The sequence below is a fragment of the Miniopterus schreibersii genome, assembly GCF_964146895.1.
Source record: "Miniopterus schreibersii genome assembly, chromosome: 1".
Lineage (NCBI taxonomy): Eukaryota > Metazoa > Chordata > Mammalia > Chiroptera > Miniopteridae > Miniopterus > Miniopterus schreibersii.
The window spans coordinates 149691921-149714766 of record NC_138101.1 but is presented as its reverse complement, the minus strand read 5'-3'; the positions used below and the strand labels follow the sequence as shown (position 1 = coordinate 149714766).

Genomic DNA, 22846 nt, shown 5'->3' with positions numbered 1-22846 from the left:
GTTAATGGGTCCCTCTTTTTTATGTGGAGGCTTTCACCACATATCTAGTGATGCTTGGCTCTTTTCCATGGATAGTGATTTTTGGCTGCTGGTCTTCAATGCAGGTTCATTAAGCGTTTAGCCAAACATTTCATTTGGGTCTTTTAACTGTCAGTATTGGGAGGCAAAAATTATCGCCTGCAATAACATGAGGACAGAAAATGCAGCTAATGCATTACGGCATTTGGCGAGATTTTGAGGCAGAATTTTGAAAGAATAAGCTGGCTGCTATTAGCTGTAATTGGTAAGGTGCTAAAAGAGACAAGCTCAAAAATAAGGTGGTGGGTATGCAAATGGAACTGAAAGGGAATATAGAGCCTATGATGTACAGGGCTGGAGAATGGAATTGTTTCTCGCTAAATCAAATATGTCCTCATTAAATACAACTTTAGGACCAAGACCAAGTCTAGGGTACTGCTACTACTGTGGCCTCAAGGAAGAAACCAATAAAGGCGTGTAGATATACACTCATTTTTTAAGACCTCTGAAAGGACTGAGATGCCTTTCAGCTGAAACAAAGTATACCTAAAAAGCTTAAGGGAATGAGAAGCTTAATATGCTCTAAGACATATATACGTCAATAAACTAAGTCATGGGCATGGCACTTTGAGCATCTCAGGCTGAACTAGTTAGTGACTGTTTCTCTAACCTCTTATGAGTCATCTTCCAGACCTTTACTCCCCCAGCAACCTCTGTATTTGGGTGAACCCTAATTCTTTATTAAACCTCTTCATTCATGTACTACTTGTAATGAACCTGTTTTCCTCACCCAACCCACACTAAGACACCTGGCTTCCATGAAAGAGAGTCTGAGGCAAAAGTTAAATCTATTACTGTATCAGAAGGTGCAAATCCAGGCTGGGGAGAGCGAGGGAGAAAGGACGGCTAAGAAGGTGGGAAGCAAATGCACGTTGATAAATTACTATAGAGCCCTTGATTTGTCTCATGAAAAGCCATGAAGAGGCACTGCCAATCATTTGGCAAGTACACTTGCTTAGCCACATGGTACATCTCTGGACACAAGGGTGAAAAACTGTGCCTTGAAAGAGTCCATCAGAAAAAAAGATAGGAATTTCTCTGACAGCATCTTCTAGACCATTGATCCAGATGGCACCATCTAGCCCTTCTGACAGTCACTGGGGAAACCCTGCAGCAGAGTGCTTCCTAGAGTCCGCAGGTGCTGGGAGGGATACTGAGCATGTGGCCAGTTGATTTCAGGCAGAAATCACACGAGCCTGCCAGTAGTGCCACTTTGTAGGGTGGTAGCTATGGCAAAGCAAGTGGTTGATGGCGCTGTAAACAGTGCAGCCAAGAATCTGAGAAGGTACTTGAGGAAACTGTATCTGATACTGTATCCCAGGATGAGATATTTACTGGCACAATAATGCTGTATAATAGACAGCTATACAAATTCAGTGGCGTAACAGACATCCCTTGCTCACACATCTGCAATGGGTAGGTGTCAGTTAGGGAGCTCTGCAGATCTTGGCTGGGATTGTTAACATATCTGGGAGTTGAATGGCCATCAGCCAATTTAGAGAGAATTCAGCTAGGGTGACCACGGTAACCTGGCTCTGCTCCATGCATGTCTTACCGTCCAGCGGGCTAATCCAGGCATGCACGTGCTTATGGCAACAGGATAAGCACAAGACTAAGTGGAAATATGCTAGATGTTTGGAAATGCATATGGCCCATAATCAGAGTGAGAGGGTACTTACTTCAAAGGAGCATGAAAAAGGACCATGAATACAGGGAGGAGTAAAGAATTAGGGCCATTTTTGTAGTCTATTATACCAAAAAAATAAAATGACAAGCACAACCAATGCATTGTTATAACAGGTATTAGTATAGTTTTGGGGGCAAGAACTTGAGATTTTATCTAGCTTTAGCTGTAAAATAGGCTCTTTTGAAGTTATGTAGGTCTTTTTTAAAAAAAAAAAAAATACAGTTGATATACATTAGTTCTAGGTGTATAATATAGTGATTCTGCATTTTAATACTTAAAATGTGACCACCCCACTAATTCTAGTAATCATGTTACCATGTCCTTATCACAATATTATGGAATATATTCCCCTTCACCTTTTTTTACCCACCCCCCCTCCCCCCTCTTTTTTGGCAATCATCCCATTGGTCTCTGTTCCTGTGTGGGTCATCTTATGCCAAATGGGGGGAAATGAGTGATAGAATTGATCATTTGTGTGTGTGTGTGTTTTCCTCCCTCTTAACAGTTATGTTGTTTGTAGAGCCAGTTAAACGGCAATAGATTTTTGGATTTCTCTGAGCTAGGTCCAAATTTAGCTCAGAGAAATCTAACTTCAGCTTGCTTAAATCAATTCAGGTCTTCCTGCTTCTAGTGCTAAGTTTTAAAGATTAAAAAACCCCATTTTAATTCCATTCTTGTAAAATAACTGCTACATAAACAAACCAGTTTATTTTGCTAAGACTATAGGGCTAATAATGTCCAAGTCTTATATAATCTACATTCTTTTTCATGAATATAAAAATAAATGATGACCTCGCTGAACCAATGAGAAGTCCCAGATTCTAGACCAAGTTCCATCACTAACTAGTTTTGGGACTGGTGGGCAAGTTAATCTTTTTAGGCGTCAGTTTCCACATTTATACAAAATCAGGAATTGCCATGTATTACAATACTCCAAATGCCCTACTTTTACAGGATGCTCGTAGCCATTACTTATTCAATTAAGTTTTGAGAAATAGTAGCCTAAATAAAGTTTTAAATGTTTATTTCAGGACTTAGCACTTTTATGCTGTGCCTTTTGAATCTCTAAGAGGGGAATATAATCTGCAGCAAACAAATTTCACCATTAACTTGTTTTTTTCACGAAACACGTGTCCCACTGAATATACTTTTGGGAAACGTAGTTATTTCTAGCATCTACACGGGTAAAGTCAGGGTCCCAGAAAGAAACAGAGGGCAACTTCAAATGGGGGCATTCAAATAATATAAAATGACTATTTACAAAGGTATAGGCAGGATTTAGGGAAACTAACAAGGGTTAATGAATTACCCTGGGGCTAGTAACACCTGGGAGGCATTACTACCCCTAAGTGAAGAGAGGTAAAGGGAGGGACCTGAAGAGAGAGAGTACCTGGAATAACTGCTTGGAAAGGGATGCCTGATAGGATGGCCTTCAGTAGAGGGACAGAGACAATCAGTGGTTACCTGGAAGGAAAGGAGGTGGGGGGGGAAGAGTAAATACAATTTAATTTGCTTTTCAACCTCCAATCTCCCACTGGTGCTTCTCATTTGTTGAAACCAGGCAAAAGTCAGAGAGCAAGGGAATTCACCTAACAGACTGAGAGAATGGAAGAGCAGAGGGTGGATCCCAAGGGGCAAACAGAAGCTACCCAGCACACGGTTCCATCCACAAGCAGCTATATGAGGTGACTAAATGATGTCCTCAGGACTCAGTCTTTTTCTCTCTCTACTCTTTCCTTTGCTGGCTTCATTCTAAGGCAGGCTCTTGCCACCTGCAGCACAGATGCCAGCACGGAGCTCTAAGGTTATCTCATTTAGTTTACAATTCCAAATAAAATAATAAAAAGAGGACACATATATACAGCACTTACTGTATGTCAGGTGGTGTTGAAAGCCATTTTAGATACATCAACTCAGTTAATCCTCGTAATTAGCCTATAAGGTAGCTATTGTATTACCCTATCTTTACAGATGAAGAAACTGAAATACCACTGGTAAGGGGAAAAGATTCAGATAGTCCAGCTCTAGAGTCTGTGCTTTTAACAACTGCACCATAGTGTGTCTTGAAAAATAAGCCCTATCTCCTACAGCATCTATACTACTCGTGAAAAAGGATGCTGGGTTATGTGCTCACCACTGAATCAATCACTGGACACTTTGCTTGCTAGACTGAGACATGTGTCCATACCTATGACAGGACCCCATGACTGATAGCAATTTTTCCCTAAAAAAAGTGCCAGCCTTGGGCCAGTGTGGTTCACTTGATTGGAGCATCGTCCAGTAAACTGAAAGGTCATGGGCTCAATCCTTGGTCAGGGCCTATACCTAGGTTGTGAGTTCAATCCCTAGTCAGGGCACGTTCGGGAGGTAATGAAGTTTCTTTCTCACATTGATGGTACTTTCTTTCTCCCTTTTCTTCTCTCTCTCAAAAACAACAATAAACATCCTCCAGGGATGATTAAAAAAGAATTACTAGATTTTAAGAAAAGATGCCAGACAGATGTATAAAGCAACAAATGTCTACCACAGGCAGTGTGGACTTAAGGACACAGCCCTATGGGCTGGAGCTATAATTCTAGTTCTGCCCATGTTTGCCTTTAACTTCAAACAAATTACCTATCACTTCATTGTCAGCAAGGAGACTCTGATCCCATCTACCTCCAAACATGATAATGAGTACAGGTGGAAAGACATGTGGGTCTCTAAACAAATATCTAAATATATCTAATTACGTAGATATAACACATTATTATATTAAAATATGGTAGTAAAATTGAGACATGCCAAACTTGAGCTAATAATTTCTGAAGCTAATTTTTCAGTCAACACTAGCTCTGAAAACTCCCTTAGAAATAACTCCCTTTGTAAAAAATATGAGGTAAAATAAACAAAGCCTTATTTTTTGAAGTGGTCTTGCAGACATGACACATGAATATTGCCTAAGAAAAAACAAAGCACAATGACAAGTTTATTGATTTTAGCAAAATAAAATGTCATAAGTGGCTTCTTAAAAACTAACGAGTAATTTTTCTTGTTTCCTTGTCTCCAGAGCATTTGGCATTCTTTATCAACTGGTACATAAAAGAGTAGAAAAATAAAAGATTGTCATATTGTCCTTTGTATTTCTCTTTTAATACATCAGTATGGTAGTCTACCAGAAAGTAGTAGATGGCTTCAATTGTGGAAAGGAAGGTATCTGGCTTTCCTCTTTGATGGCGCCAAAAGCAAGTTTTTCTTGTTTTCAACTCAACTTGTAACAACCCTGCCAAAAACAAGAAAAGTATAAATATACATAATTTTTATTCTTACCCGAGGATATGTTTATTAGTTTTAGAAAGAGGAGAAGGGGGAGAAAGAGAGAAATATCAATATATCAAACATCGATTGATTGCCTCCCGTATGCACAGAGACCAGGGAAGAATCTGCAACCTGGGTATGTGCGCTGACCGGGAATCAAACCCACATTTTGGTGTAAGGGACAACATTCCAACCAACTGAGCCACCCAGGCAGGGCTAAATATTTCTTAACCACAGAGTGTGATACAATAATGATGATTTCTCTTAATTAAGCTTTTTTTTTAAGAGCACAGATAAATTCCCTCAATCCCAATTTAAAATAAGGTATTTTCTTAAATGCACTAAGTATACACAGAAGCAATGTAAAACACAGAATGAAATCTTATACATGACAGTTACCTATAAGTCTTGGACCCTGTAGCAATAGGTGAAAAGTAGTTAACATTTAAGAGATTCATCCTATCTGCTCCCTACCACTGTCTTTTTTTATTCAAACCTGTGACAGGGCTAAATTTGCCAATTTTTAGAACGGTTTCATTTCCTTGATAAACTGACATTTAAAGCATCATTCTGAAACTCACTAGGAGACAGGCAGGTTAATGGTTTTTAATAATTTTAGAAGTATTGAGAATGTTCTAAGTAATTAGTACAATTAAAATCTTAACATAAACAGTGGGGACCACTTTGTGAAGTATATGATTGTCTAGCTACTATGCTGGTATACCTGAAACTAATACAAAATAATTTTGAATATAAACTGTAATTGAAAAAAAATTTTTTAAAAAATCTTAACATAGGATTCTGACATCATCAACGTAATTTCTAAAAAGAAACAAACTAACTATATAATAATGCTAGTTTCTATAATACATCTAACATGTTCTATAATGTTAAACGTAAAAACCAAGATTTAGTGACTATCGCCACTAATCTACCCTGTTTTAAAGATTTCCTTGGGAGTATATAGATCTACAGAACCTTTTAAACCACACTGAAATACACAGACATGGAATCACACAGAAAATTAATATTTATTTTTAAAAGTTTGACATATACACTTAAAAAATTCTCTTGCCGGTATTTCTGGCAATCAATAACTAAGATAAAATACACCAAAAAAGTTTTAGCAGTAGAACTTTAAAGCATGTAATTATAAATGGCTTTTCCCTCCAAAATTATCTGAATTCCCTCAACTGAAAATGAGAATGAAAATCCTATTGTTGTGAGGACTGAATGAGGAAGTATATGATGAGCACTAACTGACACACTAAGTGTAGTTTAGGAAATGCTTATAATGTGAACAAATCTGTCAAAATGAAGGGATAGAGCTGGCTCATTTTTAAAACAAATTACAATATAATTCCCATTTTTACAATCTGGACACCCTTCCAAACAAAAAGAAGACCATCTTTCCCACCACATCCCCCCAAAGCTTCCTACAGTGAATCTTCAAGAATGTTATATCACTTCACTTGTAGGTTTACATTGTATGATTAAGATATTCAACCTTTAAATGTTTTATTTTGACAGTAGTAAAACATCTAGAGCTATTTCTCTGTTAAGTCTGGCAAAATGGTATGTTTTTATACTGTTAAGGGGATTCTTAACCTTAGCACTCATAGTAAGATAACAAAAACATAATTTTTAACACATTACATTTGAGGGTTTAAACTGAGGTTTAGAGTTGTTCAGATTAATCCCATCAAATGATAAAATGTTTTAAAGCCTAAAGACAATGATTTATAACAAACATGGGTTGTTTCTTGTGGAAGTAACTGGGCTTATCTGGAAGATAGTATTTCACACATATAGACTGTAAATATGCAGAGTCCCGAGTTTTCCCTGTGGTGAAATGAGGAGCCAGAAGTAGGACATGCAGAGAAGCCTGACTCTAGAAATCTATTTCATGATTTTCAAGGAATTGAGAAATCCCTTTTAAAAATTTAATGAAGCACAGAATTAAAATGTATGATACTTTCTATGTGATCTGGGAAAGAAGAACAAAGACTTTTTGTGCAAATCTGATTTTGAGCCTTAAGCACAAATGTGAGTAACTCTGAAAACAGAGTTTGAATTGTACCTCAGTAATTCCTTATATAGTTTTTTTCAAGTGTTTTCACTTATGTTCTTTCACTGGAACCTTTCAATAACCATATAAAGAAAAATAGCTCAGAAAAATCTTCAAACTGGAGGGTAATTTGCTGCTGTAACCATCCAAGGTAATGTGGCAGGCACTACTCCAAAGAGCAGGGTTTCAAGGTTCCATTTCTCAATTAAACATCAGCAACAAGATTCTTCCAGGTCATATGCTCTACAGCGTCTGTCTGTCTGTCTCCATCCGTCTGTCCATCTCTCTCTTTCTCTGTCTCTCTCTCTCATACACACACTATTTCTTTGTCTCTCTCTCTCTGCCTATCGTTCTCACACACATACACACAAGCACACACAGAATGACAAAGCAATCTTACTAACGTGTTGATCTTACAGGTACAAACTATATAAATTAAGGTAATTAAATTTACATTTGCCATTCACTTTAGCTTGATACTAATTAACACAAGGCAGACTCCGAAAAATATCATAAACTTTCCTTTCTAAATGATGCATACTTTCAACAATAGCCTGGGAGAAGCTCTCCCAGGGTGAAACTATTTTGGCAACTGCCTAATACCATCTAGGTAGCTCTCTTGCCTTATAGTCATACATGGTACACAGATAAAGCCATCAAAAAGCTGAAATAAAACAAAAGCTTTTAGAAAAGCTGAGAAAGCCTGAAGAACAGAGTAAGGTACAAGGAAGCATGAGAGTTAATATGAGCTCCTGTTCTTCATATTACTAGTTGTATTACTTGGGCAAGTATAGTAACTCTTTTAAACCATTATTATTAGGAATTAATCTTTTCACTCTGACAAAAAGAGATATAAACATAAAACCAAAGAAAAAAAATCCCTGTAATGTTAAATCCCTGCATTGGAGCCATCCATGTGATCTTTCTCTCTCTCTACCCCCCCCCCCCCCACACACACATTTATTTTTCTTGGCTCTGTGCACTGAAGCAATGACATCCAAACAGTAATAAATTTACCAGATCTTGGTTTCTAATATCATTCCCCATTAAAAAGAAAGACAGCTCCTTTGAACGATTGATTCTTGGTCTGGGGCAGGAGAAAAGTACAAGTAAACTTTGAATGACTGATTCTAGGTCTGAGGAAGGAAAAAGTGCTGTACCAGAAAGACTAATGAGGCCCTGCCAAAAAGACTTGAAGGGCTCCCATGAGCAACATTTAAGACAATTTGGGCATCAAAAAAGTACAATCATGATAGATTATAATAAATTGAATTAAAAAGACATCTATCAGACCACAGAGATGTCATAAATGGTAGGGGCAAGGGGAGAGGACAAAAGAGGGGAGGGAGGAAAAGTTCTTCCTTATGTAAGAATACCAGCCAGCAAATGCAGAAGAAATAAAATAAAAATTTCATCATTTTGTAATTCTCAGTATAATTACTGATTTAGAAAAGCATCATCAATGAATACTAAAATATCTTAGTGAAAAGCAGTTGGTAAATATACAGTCCATAGTCTCAAAGCATCACCCAACAGACTACTACTGATTTCTAAGAAGAAAATAAATCTTTCTAATGAAGAGAACTTTAAATACTTGGACAAAGGTGATTGCCAGATGTCACCAATAATGGAACAACTTATATTACATGTCTCCTGTTTTGATGCAATAATAAGTAAACAACTTCACCTATGAATAGCGTAATCATATAATTTATCAGCTGAACAGCTTCATTTCTGAGAGTAAAAAGGGATGTTATTAATAATTATACCAAAACAACAGATATGACCTGGAACTGTCATGGACAACCCCGGGTTTACCCTTATCTATAAGGACCTTTGCAAAAACATTTAAACTGAATCTAATCATGATGAAACATTCAGGCAACTGACCTGTCCGATTCACATAAGTCTAAGTTATGGAAACAAAAACACTGTTTTACATAGTGTAGAACCGTTCTACACTAAAAGAGACTGAAGAGACATGGCCAAATGAAATGTGAGTTTACATACTACATCAGAGGAAAAAGAGCTACAGAAGATATTTTTAGGTCAATTAAGGAAATGTGAATTTGGACTATATGAGACATCACAGAGCTTTTGTTAATATTAATGTGATAATGATATTATGATCATGCAATTATTCTTAAAAGATGTACACAGGTATTTAAGGGTGAAGTGTTATAAAGCCTACATCTTCCTTTCAAAGGGTTCAACCAAAAAATATATACCTAAGTATACACACACATATAATAGGAAAAGAGAAATAAAGCAAGTGTGGGAAGGTGTGTGGATAGTTAATGCAATTCTTCTTCTAAGGTATCTGTAGGTTTGAAGTTTTATGAAATGGGAGTTGGGGGAAGGAATAATACAAAAATAATTTATTTCTTACCTTGAAGTCTCTCATCAGAAAATATTTTGTTTGTTTGGTTCCAAGTGCTATCTATAAATATAATTTTTTTCAGTGATGTCTCTTTACACTTGTTGTCATCTAAATCCTGTTCTTCGGTTTTCTTGCGTTTAATAGATGGCTTGTCAGAGTCATCATTTTTGCCTCTAAGGTTATTTTGAATCCTTTTTTGCAGATGAAAAGAAATATCTTTAATTGAGACAGACTTAGGCCCAGGAAAAACGAGAGCAACCTAAAGCAAAGAAACTTAAGTTAACAGTGTGTGATTATGATCTTCAAAATGAATAAATTCTAACTGACTTAAAACTGTAAGAGAAAAAATACACTGAATATCTAAGAAACAAGCATTAGGTTCTACTACATGCACTTCTTTAATATGTATGGTAAAGTTTTTGACTCTTCCTAAGTAATTTATAATCATAATATACTATCTAAAAGTTTTATTTCAAAGTAAGTTATGCACCTGTGGATAGAAGCCAAGTTAATTGTACCTCGAAACAGAAAACTAAACTTTATAATATTTAGTAAGATCAAAGGCAAAGTGTGTGATATTTTGTAAAAGAACCATTGAAAAGCACTCAATAATTAAATACCAATTTCACCTATATAATAAACAAAGACCAAATAAATGATACACAGTCAATACTGGTAAGGAAATGGTGTAACAGGCCTTTATAGCCATTACTCATGGCAGGTTTAAACAGTGCAACTCTTCATGAAAGCAACTTAAATCAAGAGTCTGGCAATGTTCATACACTTTGATCAAATAATTTCACTTATGGGAATTTAACAAAATAATCCTAAATACCCATAGGCTCCCCACACTGTAATGTAGGACGTCCCCCCAAAAATGTATACACACACTTTGAATAATTATAAAGGAAGTGTTTATTAAAATACATTTCATTTTCAAAATTGAGCTATCAGCTGTTAAAGTGTATATACATTTTTTGGGACACCCTGTATTTGTTAAAGTATATTTATTACAGTGAAAAATCAAAACTAAAAAACCTAACTTCCTTTCAGCATTTTACTGAGATATGACATACTCCAAGAGTCTCCAATGTCTAAATGGTTCCAGTTACCCAGTAAATATTTGTGAAATGAATAAATGGTGGTAGAATTATGAGTACTTTATCCCCATACTTTTCTGTATTTCCCAAATTTTCTTTAATGAGCATCATTTTTAACATAAAAAATAAGCATTATAAAAATAAAATAAACAAAAAATCTTGAATTTATAAACTTCAGTTATACAAGTTGTTTAAACATTCACAATCCATGCCAATACTCCCCCCATACTCAATTAGCAAAGTCCAGGGTTTCTAAATTTTCTTACATTATAAGCATATCACATCTCTTTATTGAACCTGACACTGTGCTCTATTTAATTAACATAAATGATACCTAGCTGACCAGAGAAGGAAATGCAAATATATTCCTAGATCCAAAACTCAGATATTATTTACAAATAAACTTTCTATATAAACTAAATAAAAAATATACTGATAAAAAAGGAAAAATTGAGTTCTTTCTAGAACAAGTGAGTATGCAGTATATTAATTTTTAATTTTGTTTCTGATTAGCACTACCAACATTGATCCCCAATATATCTAAAAGGATTTACCTACAGGGATGGGTAATCTTTTTTCTGCCAAGGGCCATATAAAATTATGAACTTAAAAATTAGCCTGCTATATTTGGTCAAACATTTAATTAACTCACCCCTATTGTGATGGCTGGAACTGCTTCTCTTTGGTGAGGCCAGATGTTCCCCACCCCTGGTTTACAAGCTTTAAGAAGTACCCAATGCCTACCTCTTTTTGAGATCTATTGCAACCTTACTTTTCAACAAGGCCACTAGTATCTCACCAATATGAAATTCCAACTATGTGAAAACCAATTAAGAATCTAGAAATGAGCAAGGAAAGCCTCTGAGCAGACAAAAAAAATGTTACAAAGGCCACATACTAAAGCTCTTAATTTAGGGAAAATTCCTGAAAATCCTTTTAATTCAGTTTTTCTTCTTTGGGAAAAGTTCCAACAATGCTTGTAATCTGGTTTCTCAGTTTGCATCAAATCAGACCATCTATATGCAGCATAGGCAGGAAAAAGAGGGGGGTAGAAAGGAAAAGCAGGCATAATAATACTGGCAAAGTGTAAAAACTTAAAGAAATCATGCAGAAAAATGATAAAATGTGGAAAGACTCAAGGAAGCTTAACAAATCTAGAATCTTCTGATCTTTTCAGACACCAATGGAATAAAGGGTATGTTGTCTAGTGCAGCATAAGGATAACCCTAGTCATTAAGAAATATATTAAATTGTGTTCAAGTAAGTTCAGAAAGGTACTGGAATTTAAAATTCATTTTTAGATTCAATGTGAACAGTTGTAAAAAATAAGCTACCTACTTCATGGTCCTCTTCTTCATATTCCGGAATGCAAGGGTACGTGTAAATATTTACAAATTCAGGGGCTAAGAGTTTTGCGTGTATAGCTGTACTTTTGCCATCTGTTTCATTTGGATGTTTAATGATGTCAATCTTCAAGGGAAGCTACAATTTAAAAAAAAAAAGACAAGTTAACAAAGCAAATACAAAAATTCTAATTTTTGTGTTAATAAAAATGATCTTTAAAGCTTCAATAGTAAGCTCACACTACATTCCCATAAATAAACCTATGGTTTGAAAGTCATACATTTCTACCCAGGATATTAAGAATAAGAGTCATAAAGCAAATCCAAATTTCTTCCACGATATTGTTAATCATATGATAGAACTATTTTAACAAGTTTAACAGAGCCCAGCCGGGCGTGGCTCAGGGGTTGAGCGTCGGCCTAGGATCCAGGCAATCAGGGTTCGATTCCTGGTCAGGGCACATGCCCGGGTTGCGGGCTGCAGCAGATCAATGACTCTCTCATCATTGATGTTTCTATCTCTCTCTCTCCCTCTCCCTTCCTCTCTCTGAAATCAATAAAGATATATTTAAAAACAAAAAACAAAAACAAGTTTAACAGAGAATCTGCTCTTGAAACAAGGCTCCAATGTCATTTTCATTTAAGTTACAAAGCCATTGAGTCCAATTCCTTGCATTTCAGTATCTGTGCCAAGGGTATTTTTTATAATTCCTATAAACTTCAGATTTTTTCTCTTTGTGATACATAAAAGGAAATAAAAGTTTGGGCAAAGTTTCAGATCTAAAATTCAAGTTAAAATGTTGATCCTTGTATATCCCTTGAGGTTGAAGGTATTATCCTTAGTTTTAAGCATCATCATTCTCAGAAATGCCCTTTAATAGCACAAATGAGATAATTATCCATTGAAAAAAATAGTAACAGAATAGGTCTAGAAGGTACACTCTACATGTAAAAAAGAACTCTCTTCAAAATCACTTTGCCTATTTACCTTAAAGTTTAATTATTTATTATTGATTATATCCTTTCTCTATGCAAAAATAATATGATCTTGCATTTCTTGAGTTAGAGTTTTAGGTCCCTGAGAAGACTGTGGACTTGCCAAGATGATATATAGGCTAAACTGAAACTCAAGTAACAAAATATGAGTATTAAAGTATGCTTATTTCAAATTTAATGAACCTTAAAATCACCACATTAAATGTTTTTCAGATTAGTTACAACTTATTTTCTTTCTGGCCAGTTCTAATGAGCCCCTGTCTAGAGTTTAGTCTCACTACAATCCTAATAGGTAGGAGTCAAATTTTACACATCATTTGACTTACACCTAAATGCCAGGTTACTGTTAAACATGTTAACATACAAATAATTAATTCTTTGATTATGTAGACGTGATGGTCTATAGACCTTTTACCTATAGAAAAGTAGTATTGGTAAGCAACAAAAAGTATAAGCTAAGCAATCTATTCAAATATATTTTTTAAATCTGGCTTTAAATCACTACAATTTATAACACAGCCCAATGAGTAGGTCTTAGTCTTTTCAATTTTAGTTTAGTTTCCTTTTATTCACTGACATGCTCCATGTTCATGTACAGGATGAAGCTAAGCCCATTTATCCTACGAAAGCCTAAACAAAAATGAACCCTGCCTAATTCCTTTGGGATGTTTTCTCAGAGCAGTCCAAGGACCTGAGGTAGTTTTTGAAGCTCCTTCAGGCAGTCTATAAACTTGTCTCTTATGGTATTCATGTTTATACCATATTTTTTCTATGTTGTAAATGAATTATAATCACTAACTTAAAAATCAATTGATTTCATTAAAAACAATACCATTCATGTCAGCCCCAAGTGTTTTGGCAATGCGCATCACTTTTTCCAGAGACAAGAAAAACAAATAGGTTTACCAGTCTTTAGGATTGAATTTCTATTCATATAATTCATTCTCCTAATGATGTTATTTATCAAGTTTATCAATTACATTAGAACAAGCAAGTATGAGATGTCTTTTTAAAATCTATTTTTCTACTTTCAAACAATTAGATTTCTTACTAACCTTCACAAGCGGCATTTGTTCCATAGGTACATTTTCAACTGGGACATAACATGTATAGCAGTAGAACATTCTTGAACCACCACATTTAAGGCATTTTGATCTCCCACTTTGCTGAGCTTTTTGAAGAACTTCTTGAGATGCTAAGTGTAAGTTTTGAAGAGGATCTTCCGCAGCTATGGAAGTAGTTTGTGACTGTTGTATTTCCACAAATCTTGAGTTATTTTCTTCGCTTTCTTTGAGAAATATAGGTGGATTGAGAGACATTTTTCACTCAAATCAAAGTTTAACAACCATTTCTAAAACACATTATCATTGGTGCACTGGAAAAAAAAATAGTGGGAAGCAAAATAAAAACAAAACATTTTACTCATTGTCTCCATAAAGAAAATTACTCAGTTTAATTCACAACTGTGTGCTGTTTCTAGTATTTATCAATAAAAGTTAATAAGTTTTTTAAATGACTAAGTTATCATACTTTTAAAAATTAAATGTATTGAACATACAAAATTAAAATGCAATAAACTCAAAATAATAAATTACCCTTTGGAACCACCCCCCCATAAAAATAGAAGAGTGTTCTCATAGAGATATTATTTCAAATATAAAGGGTACTAACAATCCATTTTTCAGTGACTCTTTTTGTTCCAAAGGCAGTAATTTTGTTTTGTATTATGAATGCATTGGGTTAATGTTAGTATTAGCCAGGAATGTATTCAACCCTATAGGCTCTTTGAATTGGTATTAGATGACACCTAATCTCAACCAGAACTCTAATGAAAATACAGGGTTCCAATGTAATCAGTAAAATTTAGTTGGTTATGTTCTAAAGGACATATTCCTGTCCAACTTAAAACACACATAAAAAATATAACTAGCCCTAGCTGGTTTGGCTCAGTGGTTAGAGCATCAGCCCATGGACTGAAGGGTCCCAGGTTCGATTCTGACCAAGGGCACACACCTCGGTTGCAGACTCAATCCATGGCCCTGGTCGGGGCACGTGCAGGAGGCAACCAATCAATGTGTCTCTCACATCGATGTTTCTCTCTCTCTCTCTTCCACTCTCTCTGAAAAAGCAATGGAAAAAATATCCTCAGGTGAGGATTTAAAAAAAATAGATATATATATGTATATATATACACACACACACACACACACATATATCTAAATAAACTTCCATTAAAATATGAGATGCATCTACTACCAATTATTATTTGTAAGATATCCCAAAAGGTAAAATATATGCCCTGAAAAATAAAGTGTGATCTTAGAAATTTAAAGTTTTATATTCATGTGCACTCACTCTAAGAATTCCTACTGCTTTTTTTTTTATACCATTCAGATTCTTAGTTCTAGAGATAAAATAGTAAAATAACTTTCCCACTTAAATATTTCCTTCAAAGAAGGTTAATGGCTGCCAAAACTATTATTTAAATACTCTGTAACCACATATCTTTTGGGTAGAAAAGAGACTGGGGCCCTTTTGATTTGATATGCATTCCAAAGCTGTAAAATGATTCTCCTATTATAAAGTCTTATGGCACTGTGATGTTTAACCACGAGGCTCTGGGCACTTTGAGTACAAACACTGACTGACTGCAACAGGAAACTTTCCGAGATCTCCCAAACAGAAAATGAAGAAAAAGTCCAGTGGAACATAACATACAAGATAATTTACTAATAAGAAGTTAGTGATACTAATTTAATTACTCATCAGGAGTTTTTTAATAGATTTTAAATCTCAGTGAGCTTGAGACTCAAAAAAGAAATGCAGAGAAAAACAATGATGGTCATTAAAGGAAAAGGAAAATATACTTGCCAAATTTACCCAAAGGGGAAAAATAAAAATATTGTATAATATTTTTGATGTGTACTGATTAGGTACAGATTGACATTTTGGGTTTTTCAGAGAAAGTGATATTTCAAAATGATAGTCCAATCACTTTTTCCTGCTTCACAAATGGAAAACATTATCTACTGTCCCCGCAACACCAAATTACCTACCTAAAAATGGCTTCTATCTTTGTGAACATGCCCTCAATGACTAGGACAGTACAGGATATTAAGCTGCCACCTTTTCTTGAGTCACAGATCCTTTTAAGGTCACATGAGTCTTGGACCTTACTGGTAGAAAATGCATTATACAGACACAATATTTTGCTCACAATTTCAGGTGGTTTGCAGATCAGTAGAGTTCATCTAGAGATCCAGATAAAGAAATCCTGACTAAGATAAAAAACTCCATGTAAAGACAGGAGCCACCTTAAAAGTCTAGGTTTGGGTTTGTTCTGGTGTTGCCTGAGGTCCTTACAGAGAAACATTTTTAGGCTGTAAGTGTCTTGAATTACCTCGATCACGGGGCTTGTCCTAAAAAAACAAAAAAAACAGGATTGATCTAATTTATTTCCCTGGGTATTCAATGGAAAACTACTGGTGCATTTTTCTAGGGCTCTCAAAATGCACTCCTCTTGAGATGCCTCAGAAATCTCAATACTTGGGCTTCCATCCATTTAACTAAATGGGTATTAGTGGAATCTCATATAAACATCATTTCCCTCCAAAAATTAAACATAAATACCTGTGAGACAGTGAAAGGGACATGTTTATGGCCCCCTCCCTCCCCTGCCTCACCTACATACTCTCACCTATGGCTGATGTGGCCACACAGAAGAGGCCAGCACTAGTAAGTCATGGGCAGCTACCTCCAAAGGTCTCCGAAACCATACGACCAGAGCATCTGTTCTGACGTAGCCAAGAGCCTGCCTCAAATGTGTACAAATAATGTGCTGCAAATATGATGATTCAAAACCTTCAAAACATACTTATTAACACCAAATACATGCAGGGAAATACAAGTGGAGTTGTGGGACTTACTTAGAAAACATAAAAAAAATCTTTAGGAACTAGCTGGTATATCCATCATTCTGCAACTTAAAAGATTGAAAACAAATCCTCCTCCTACACTTTTCCCCCCAAAACTACTCACTAAGTTGCATCAATTCTACACTGCACATCATCCTCTCTTAGTTTCAAAATCAGGACCCTAGATGTGCTATGGCAATCTCTCACATCTCCACTTTTGTGCACTTATTAGTGATTCTACATATTTAACATGGAAAAATGTACCTTAACTTGGAGTTAACCTTTGAGTGAAGCTATCCACCCTAGCAGACAGTCAACTCTGCAAGAGCAGAACTGTTTACTGATCTTACCTATCCCTGAGTCTAATGCAGCAGGAGGAAGTCATCAAACACTTATTAACTAAATCAAAACCATTCTGAAAAATAAAAAAGCATACAGTATGCATCTTGCTGCTGAAGTTCCTGGCAAACTACAGTGCTACCTCGGTTTTCGAAAGTAATCCATTCTGGAAGACCGAGTTCTGAAACGTTTAAAAACAGAGGGATCAACAGCTGACAGCTAGGCCTCAAGATCTTGCCCTCAGCAGAAGCCGTGTGGCATGTTCGACTTCCGAGGCGTGTTCAAAAACCGAAGCATTTACCTCCGGGTTTACGGCATTTGTAAACCTAAATGTTCGTCTACGGAGACGTTGGAAAACCGAGGTACCATTGAAATTTTATGGGCAGCCTGGCAGACCATTTTTTTGCAAAACAATACTCATGGAAAAGGCTCATAGCTACAAACAAGTAAGTTGACTCACCTCCCAATGGAACATTATATAAGACTCCCCTATTCTGTACTGTAGTTTTTGATAAAACCCACTTCAAATATTTCTTTTCTGGAGTATTTTTAAGAGCCTGGTCACATAACATATATAGATCCCACATTCCTTTTTTAAATTCCAAGGTATCACCTTTTTCATAGCGGACCAACGGCGCCTCTCAAAGACCAGCCACCATGTGGTGGGCAGGCTGTACTTCCTTAGTTGTCCGCGGTAAGGGGGTTCAGACAGAAGTAACCCTTAAACGCTGTGGTTTTAGTATCGGTTTTTATCATCCAATTCCATGGACTTGGCACCTTAAAGTGATATTTCCTTACTTGTCCTACATTTCCCCCCAAATAATTTAAACATGAGACTCCTTTGCATGTGTAACCATTACCTTAATACTTCAGATACTGCAATGTAAGACTATGTCTGTGCTAAGCCGCTCCTTCCGTGACAACCAATACCCCGCAAACCACTCCAAACACTAAAAAAAATAGGTAGGGTTCCTAGAGCACGAACTTTGCCAGGACAGACTTTCTTTGAGGCGGAAAGCACCGAAAATAATTATTAGGGGGGGGACATTTTTTTTGAGGAAAACCCTGGAAGCCTGTTCCCCAAAGGCCCGTAGCAGCCCCCACCTCCCCCCCAAAAATGCAAGCGGCGCGCAGGGACACCCGGAACGACCTCTGCTAGCGCTCGGCCACCGAGCGTCCACTCCCCGCAGGCCCACGGCTCCAGCCAGGCCGCGAGTCCCCAGAGAGGCGCGGGGACCCGCACGACAGCGGAGTGGGACTCAGACCTGCACAGCGCGCGGGTCCTCGCGCAGCTCCACGCGTCTTCCGCTCCGCCCGAGCCCGAGGCGCGCGCCCGGCCGTGCCCGCGCACGAACGCGGCGGAGCGCTTTCCGGGAGACACCGGAGGGAGGAGCCCGGCCGTTGCTAAGGCCGTTGCTACGTCCGTTGCTAGGGCCCCGCTCGGCCTAGCCCGCGGCGAAGGTAACCGGCGGGAAAGAGGGCTGGGCGGGCCGAGACGGGAAGTCCCGCCTTTGCCGGTCTCGCCGGCCCTGTCGCCGTTGGGCGTAGAGACGGCTCCCAGAGCGGGCCGGGCAGCGTCGGCCATGGCGGCCTCGCGTTCCGCCAGCCTCGCCCCGAGCTCCTTTCTGGGACCACAGAAGCGGGTCGCGGCTCTCACATTTACTCTCAAGGTGTAGCTGCAGTGAGTTGTGAAAATGCTGCGCCTAGGGGACGAGTTTCCGTTCTTACCAGTCCCTCCAAAGGGTTTCAGCCATGACAACTTGGTTCTGTTACTTGTGGCGATGTGAAGATCACTATTTGCATTCTGATGGTTTGATTTGCTTAAAAACTACACACCCGTGTAGAGTTGGGACTACTTTGTGCGTTTTTCCAGTTTGAAACTAATCATAATATGCGGATAGATTTTTGTTGTTGTTGTGCCAATCCAAAGACAGTCCAAACTGAAACAACTGGGAGTTGGAAATACAAGGGCCAGGTATTGAGCAACATATTTATTGAGTACTGTGAGTTCAGCAAGTGAGAAAGAAAGGACAGAACCTTGACCGGGAGGAGCTTACATATCGAATGAAGCATGGGTAGTACAGAAAATACAATATGGCTAATTGTAGGAATTTTCAAAACAGCTCAGAATGCAGTGGACGATGAAAGTTTATTGGTTGGACTTGACTAAGGCCTTGAAGAATGATTACCGTCTAGAGTAATGTTTTTCAAGGGAATGACTGTGTGAGACCCATTGGTGGAGGTCCTATTTGTAAGCAAGGAAATCTATTTAGCCAAAACTACACTTTAAAAAAAATGAAACAGGCCCAGCCGGGCGTGGCTCAGCGGTTGAGCATCGACCTAGGATCCAGGAGATGGGGTTCGATTCCCAGTCAGGGCACATGCCGGGTTGTGGGCTGCAGCCGATCAATGACTCTCTCATCACTGATGTTTCTGTCTCTCTCTCTCCCTCTCCCTCTCCCTTCCTTTCTCTGAAATCAATAAAGATATATTTTAAAAAAAAATGAAACAGTATGGTATGGAAATATCAGTGCAGTTAAGTACTGCTTTATGGAGTTTTAAATTATATATATGTAGATACACACATACATGCATACATACACTAGGTCATGTTTATAAAATCTATTTCTTATTTTGTGTTTCTCTCTGAAAAGTTTGAAAGCCACTGCCTTAGGGAGAAAGATGAACTTTCTGGGTAAGAGAACTAGCAGTAGCAAAGTCTCCAAGCCGAGAATAAATAATTCTCACCTTTTTTCTTTTTTAACTGCTTTAGTTCAAGTGCACAGATTATAAAACAAATGATATGATTTATTAATTGAAGTTACTATTGCTATGTAATAAATTACTCCAAAATATGTGGCTTAAAGCAACCATTTTATTATGTTTATGGACTGTGTGTTCAATAGGTCACAGTGGGACAGCTTTTTCTGATAACTCAGCTGGGAAGACTGAATGCTAGCAGAGCTCCTCTGTGAAGCCTCCACATGTGGCTTGGGCTTCCTTACAGTATGACAGCCGTGTAATGAGCCTTCTTAGATTAGGCCCTGTGCTCCAAAGTCAAATGTTGTAATGGACAAGGCATAAATTACATGTCCTTTTCTGAGCTAGCCTCAAAAAGTAACATAGGGTTACTTCTCTCACATTCCTTTGGTTTTGAGTCACAAGGGCTGTACAGATTTTAGGAGAGGAGATACAGACACCGCCTCTCAAAAGATTGTAAAAGAATTTGTGGCCATGTTTTTTTTAAGCTAACACAGTGAATTTACTGCTGTCACAGAAAACCCCCAGATTTCAGTGGTTTAATACAATAAACTTTTATGTCTCACAAGAAATCCATTACGGATGTTTTTAGTCAAATGAAATATTAGACTCGAGGATGCCGTTTTCTTTGTCTTTTTAGTGGTTCTGCTGTCTCCTAGGGATTGGCATCCACAGCTTATCTGCCAAGAAAGAAAACATACTGAATCACAAAAAGTTGTAGAGATCAGCCCTAAAAATGGCATGTATCACTTTTCCCACATTTCACTGGCCAGAATTTAGTCCTAAGGCCCCCATTGTAATGGCAAGGGAGCCTGGGAAATATAAGGAAACATATACATATTGGTGAGCATTAACAGTCTGCCACATTTAGTTTTTAACCAAAACCTTGTGGTCCCCAATTTCTCACTCTATTGTCAATTCTCTCAAAAGGAAAATTCTTTCAAGTCTTTTGAATATTCTGTTATTTATTCCATATTTCGAAATATAGTTAAACTGCGATTTCTTGATTTTTTCAATCTCAGATATTATTCATTGACTTTCTCCTATGGAAGTCAATGATAAAGCTCTTTTATAACACCATCCGTAAATGTGTGAACATTTCTTCTCTCCCTGCCCCCCCCCACACACTGTTTTTATCCCCTCAATTCTCAGTATAGTAATATCACAGTTTTTGTTTAAATCAACATTTGTAAATATCAGTCAACCCTTATTATGTTCACTTTTAATACAACCTTTGTCTTAATAAATGCTATATTTATTTATACTTATTTGTAATCTGTCCTCAAACACTACCAAAGTGACAAAACATCACAATCAAACACATCAGTTAATCTAGTAGATTAATTTTTATCCTTCCAGATAGTCCTTTTAGAGCATTACAAACTCTAGTTCATTTAGTATTGTTTGCTTTTACAATCCAATACTGCTCTCCTGTGTTGGATCCCTTGTTTACTTTTTCTTTGTTTAATCTTTTGTTTTCATGAAACATATCCTCCAGTACCTTCCTGAGAAAAGATAAATGAGAGTGTGGTAGACAGCATAATGACCACCCCCAAAGATGTCCCTATCCTAATCTCCATCCTACGAATGTGTTTTCTTCCATGGCAAAAGGAACTTTGCATATGCAATTAAGTTAAGGATCTTGAGATGGGGAAATTACCCTGAATTATCTGGGTGGGCCAAGCATAATCACGAGCATCCTTATAAGAAGACAAGAGGACAGAGAGGGGAGAAGATGCTACATTGCTGGCTTTGAGGCTGGAGGAAGGAGCTAAGGAGCAAAGGAATGTAGGTGACTCCTAGAAGCTAGAAAAGGAAAGGAAACATTCTCCTCTACAGCCTCCAGAAGGAACATAGCCCTGCAGGCCTATTTCAGACCTCCAATTTCCAAAACTCTGAGATAATAAACCTATGCTGTTTTAAGCAACTAAATTTGTGCTAATTTGTTACAGCAGCAATATAAAACTAATACGGGGAGAAATGGTGATTTTTTATTTTTATTTTTTTGCTACTTTTCAGATCTGAAAAATGCCACATACTTAATTGATGGTCTGCCTATATTTAAATTTCTAGGTTGAAATCATTTTCCTGGAATGATCCTCTAAGCTATTATCTTTTGCCCTCTAATTCTTTTCTTTTCTTTAATATATCTTTATTGATTTCAGAGAGAGGAAAGGAGAGGGAGAGAGACAGAAACATCAATGAGAGAGCCATTGATCGAGCCCGCAACCTGGGCATGTGCCCTGACCGGGAATCGAACCCCTATAGCCTAGATCCTAGGTCGACCCTCAACCGCTGAGCCACGCCCAGCCGGGCTCTAATTCTTTTCTTTAACTTTTAAATTCTAGTTTCCAGAAAATTTCTTCAGCTGCCCCCCCCCCGGCACACACACACAAATATTTTGTTTAATATTTAACTTATACCATTATATTTGTACTTTACTTTTTAAAAATTCTCTATTACCTTATAATATGTTGTTTTGGTTTCAGGGATGTATTACCTTATATCTTTCTAAAAATCTCAAGGACATTTTAAAAGTTTCCTTCTGTTCCTATTGTCTGTATCCTCTCAGATTTTATTTTTAGTTATTTGTTTGGATTTCTAATTTTTGTTTTTATCTTTTTAAAAATTTTATAGTTATTCCATAAGCACCCAGTAATCCTTGGATTTCTATTCATTTTGAAGAATAAGAATTTAAATGGTGATAGAAAGCTCAGTGTGTCTGAGCAGGGATTGTCAAACAAATAGCTTCATAATGGGATCAGATTTTACATTGCAAGATTCTCAAATATCTATAGAATAAAAGGCACTAATGAAGATAAGAGCAGAAATCAATGAAATTGAAAACATATGTGCACTGGAGAAAATCAACAAGGCCAAAATT

General features: G+C 37.1%; 2 protein-coding genes across 10 annotated transcripts in view; one reads left to right on the top strand and one right to left on the bottom strand.

The window, feature by feature from the left end:
- Positions 1-4712: 4712 nt before the first annotated feature.
- DTWD1 (DTW domain containing 1) lies at positions 4713-18567 on the bottom strand. Of its 9 annotated transcripts, none has more exons than XM_081144549.1 (6): positions 18468-18567; positions 16167-16368; positions 14005-14324; positions 11949-12092; positions 9520-9769; positions 4713-5027 (listed from the first exon to the last, which is right to left on the bottom strand). In XM_081144549.1, exons 3-6 carry the CDS (start codon positions 14266-14268, stop codon positions 4780-4782), a joined length of 906 nt encoding a protein of 301 aa, XP_081000675.1. In that variant the 5' UTR covers positions 14269-14324; positions 16167-16368; positions 18468-18567; the 3' UTR covers positions 4713-4779. The 9 variants fall into 9 exon arrangements, with proteins under 9 accessions (XP_081000675.1, XP_081000678.1, XP_081000674.1 ...); XM_081144552.1 differs by lacking the exon at positions 16167-16368 and adding an exon at positions 16006-16125 and having other exon boundaries at positions 18446-18565; XM_081144548.1 differs by having other exon boundaries at positions 16006-16368; positions 18468-18550.
- A 164-nt stretch (positions 18568-18731) lies between these two features.
- The window catches only part of FAM227B (family with sequence similarity 227 member B), a 188631-nt gene continuing 184516 nt past the window's right edge, over positions 18732-22846 (top strand). Inside the window, exon 1 of the mRNA XM_081139022.1 lies at positions 18732-18883. The gene's annotated coding sequence lies outside the window, so the exon portion shown is untranslated. The remainder of the gene's footprint in view (positions 18884-22846) is intronic.

Bases quoted from the DNA above. Each gene is read 5' to 3' on its own strand.
- DTWD1 (XM_081144549.1), bottom strand. From the start codon at position 14,268: ATGTCTCTCAATCCACCTATATTTCTCAAAGAAAGCGAAGAAAATAAC. The intron at 12,093-14,004 runs GTTAGTAAGAAA...TTTAAATTGTAG, and splicing joins AACAAATGCCGCTTGTGAAG to CTTCCCTTGAAGATTGACAT. The intron at 5,028-9,519 runs GTAAGAAATAAA...TGTTTTTGGCAG, and splicing joins TTCTGATGAGAGACTTCAAG to GGTTGTTACAAGTTGAGTTG.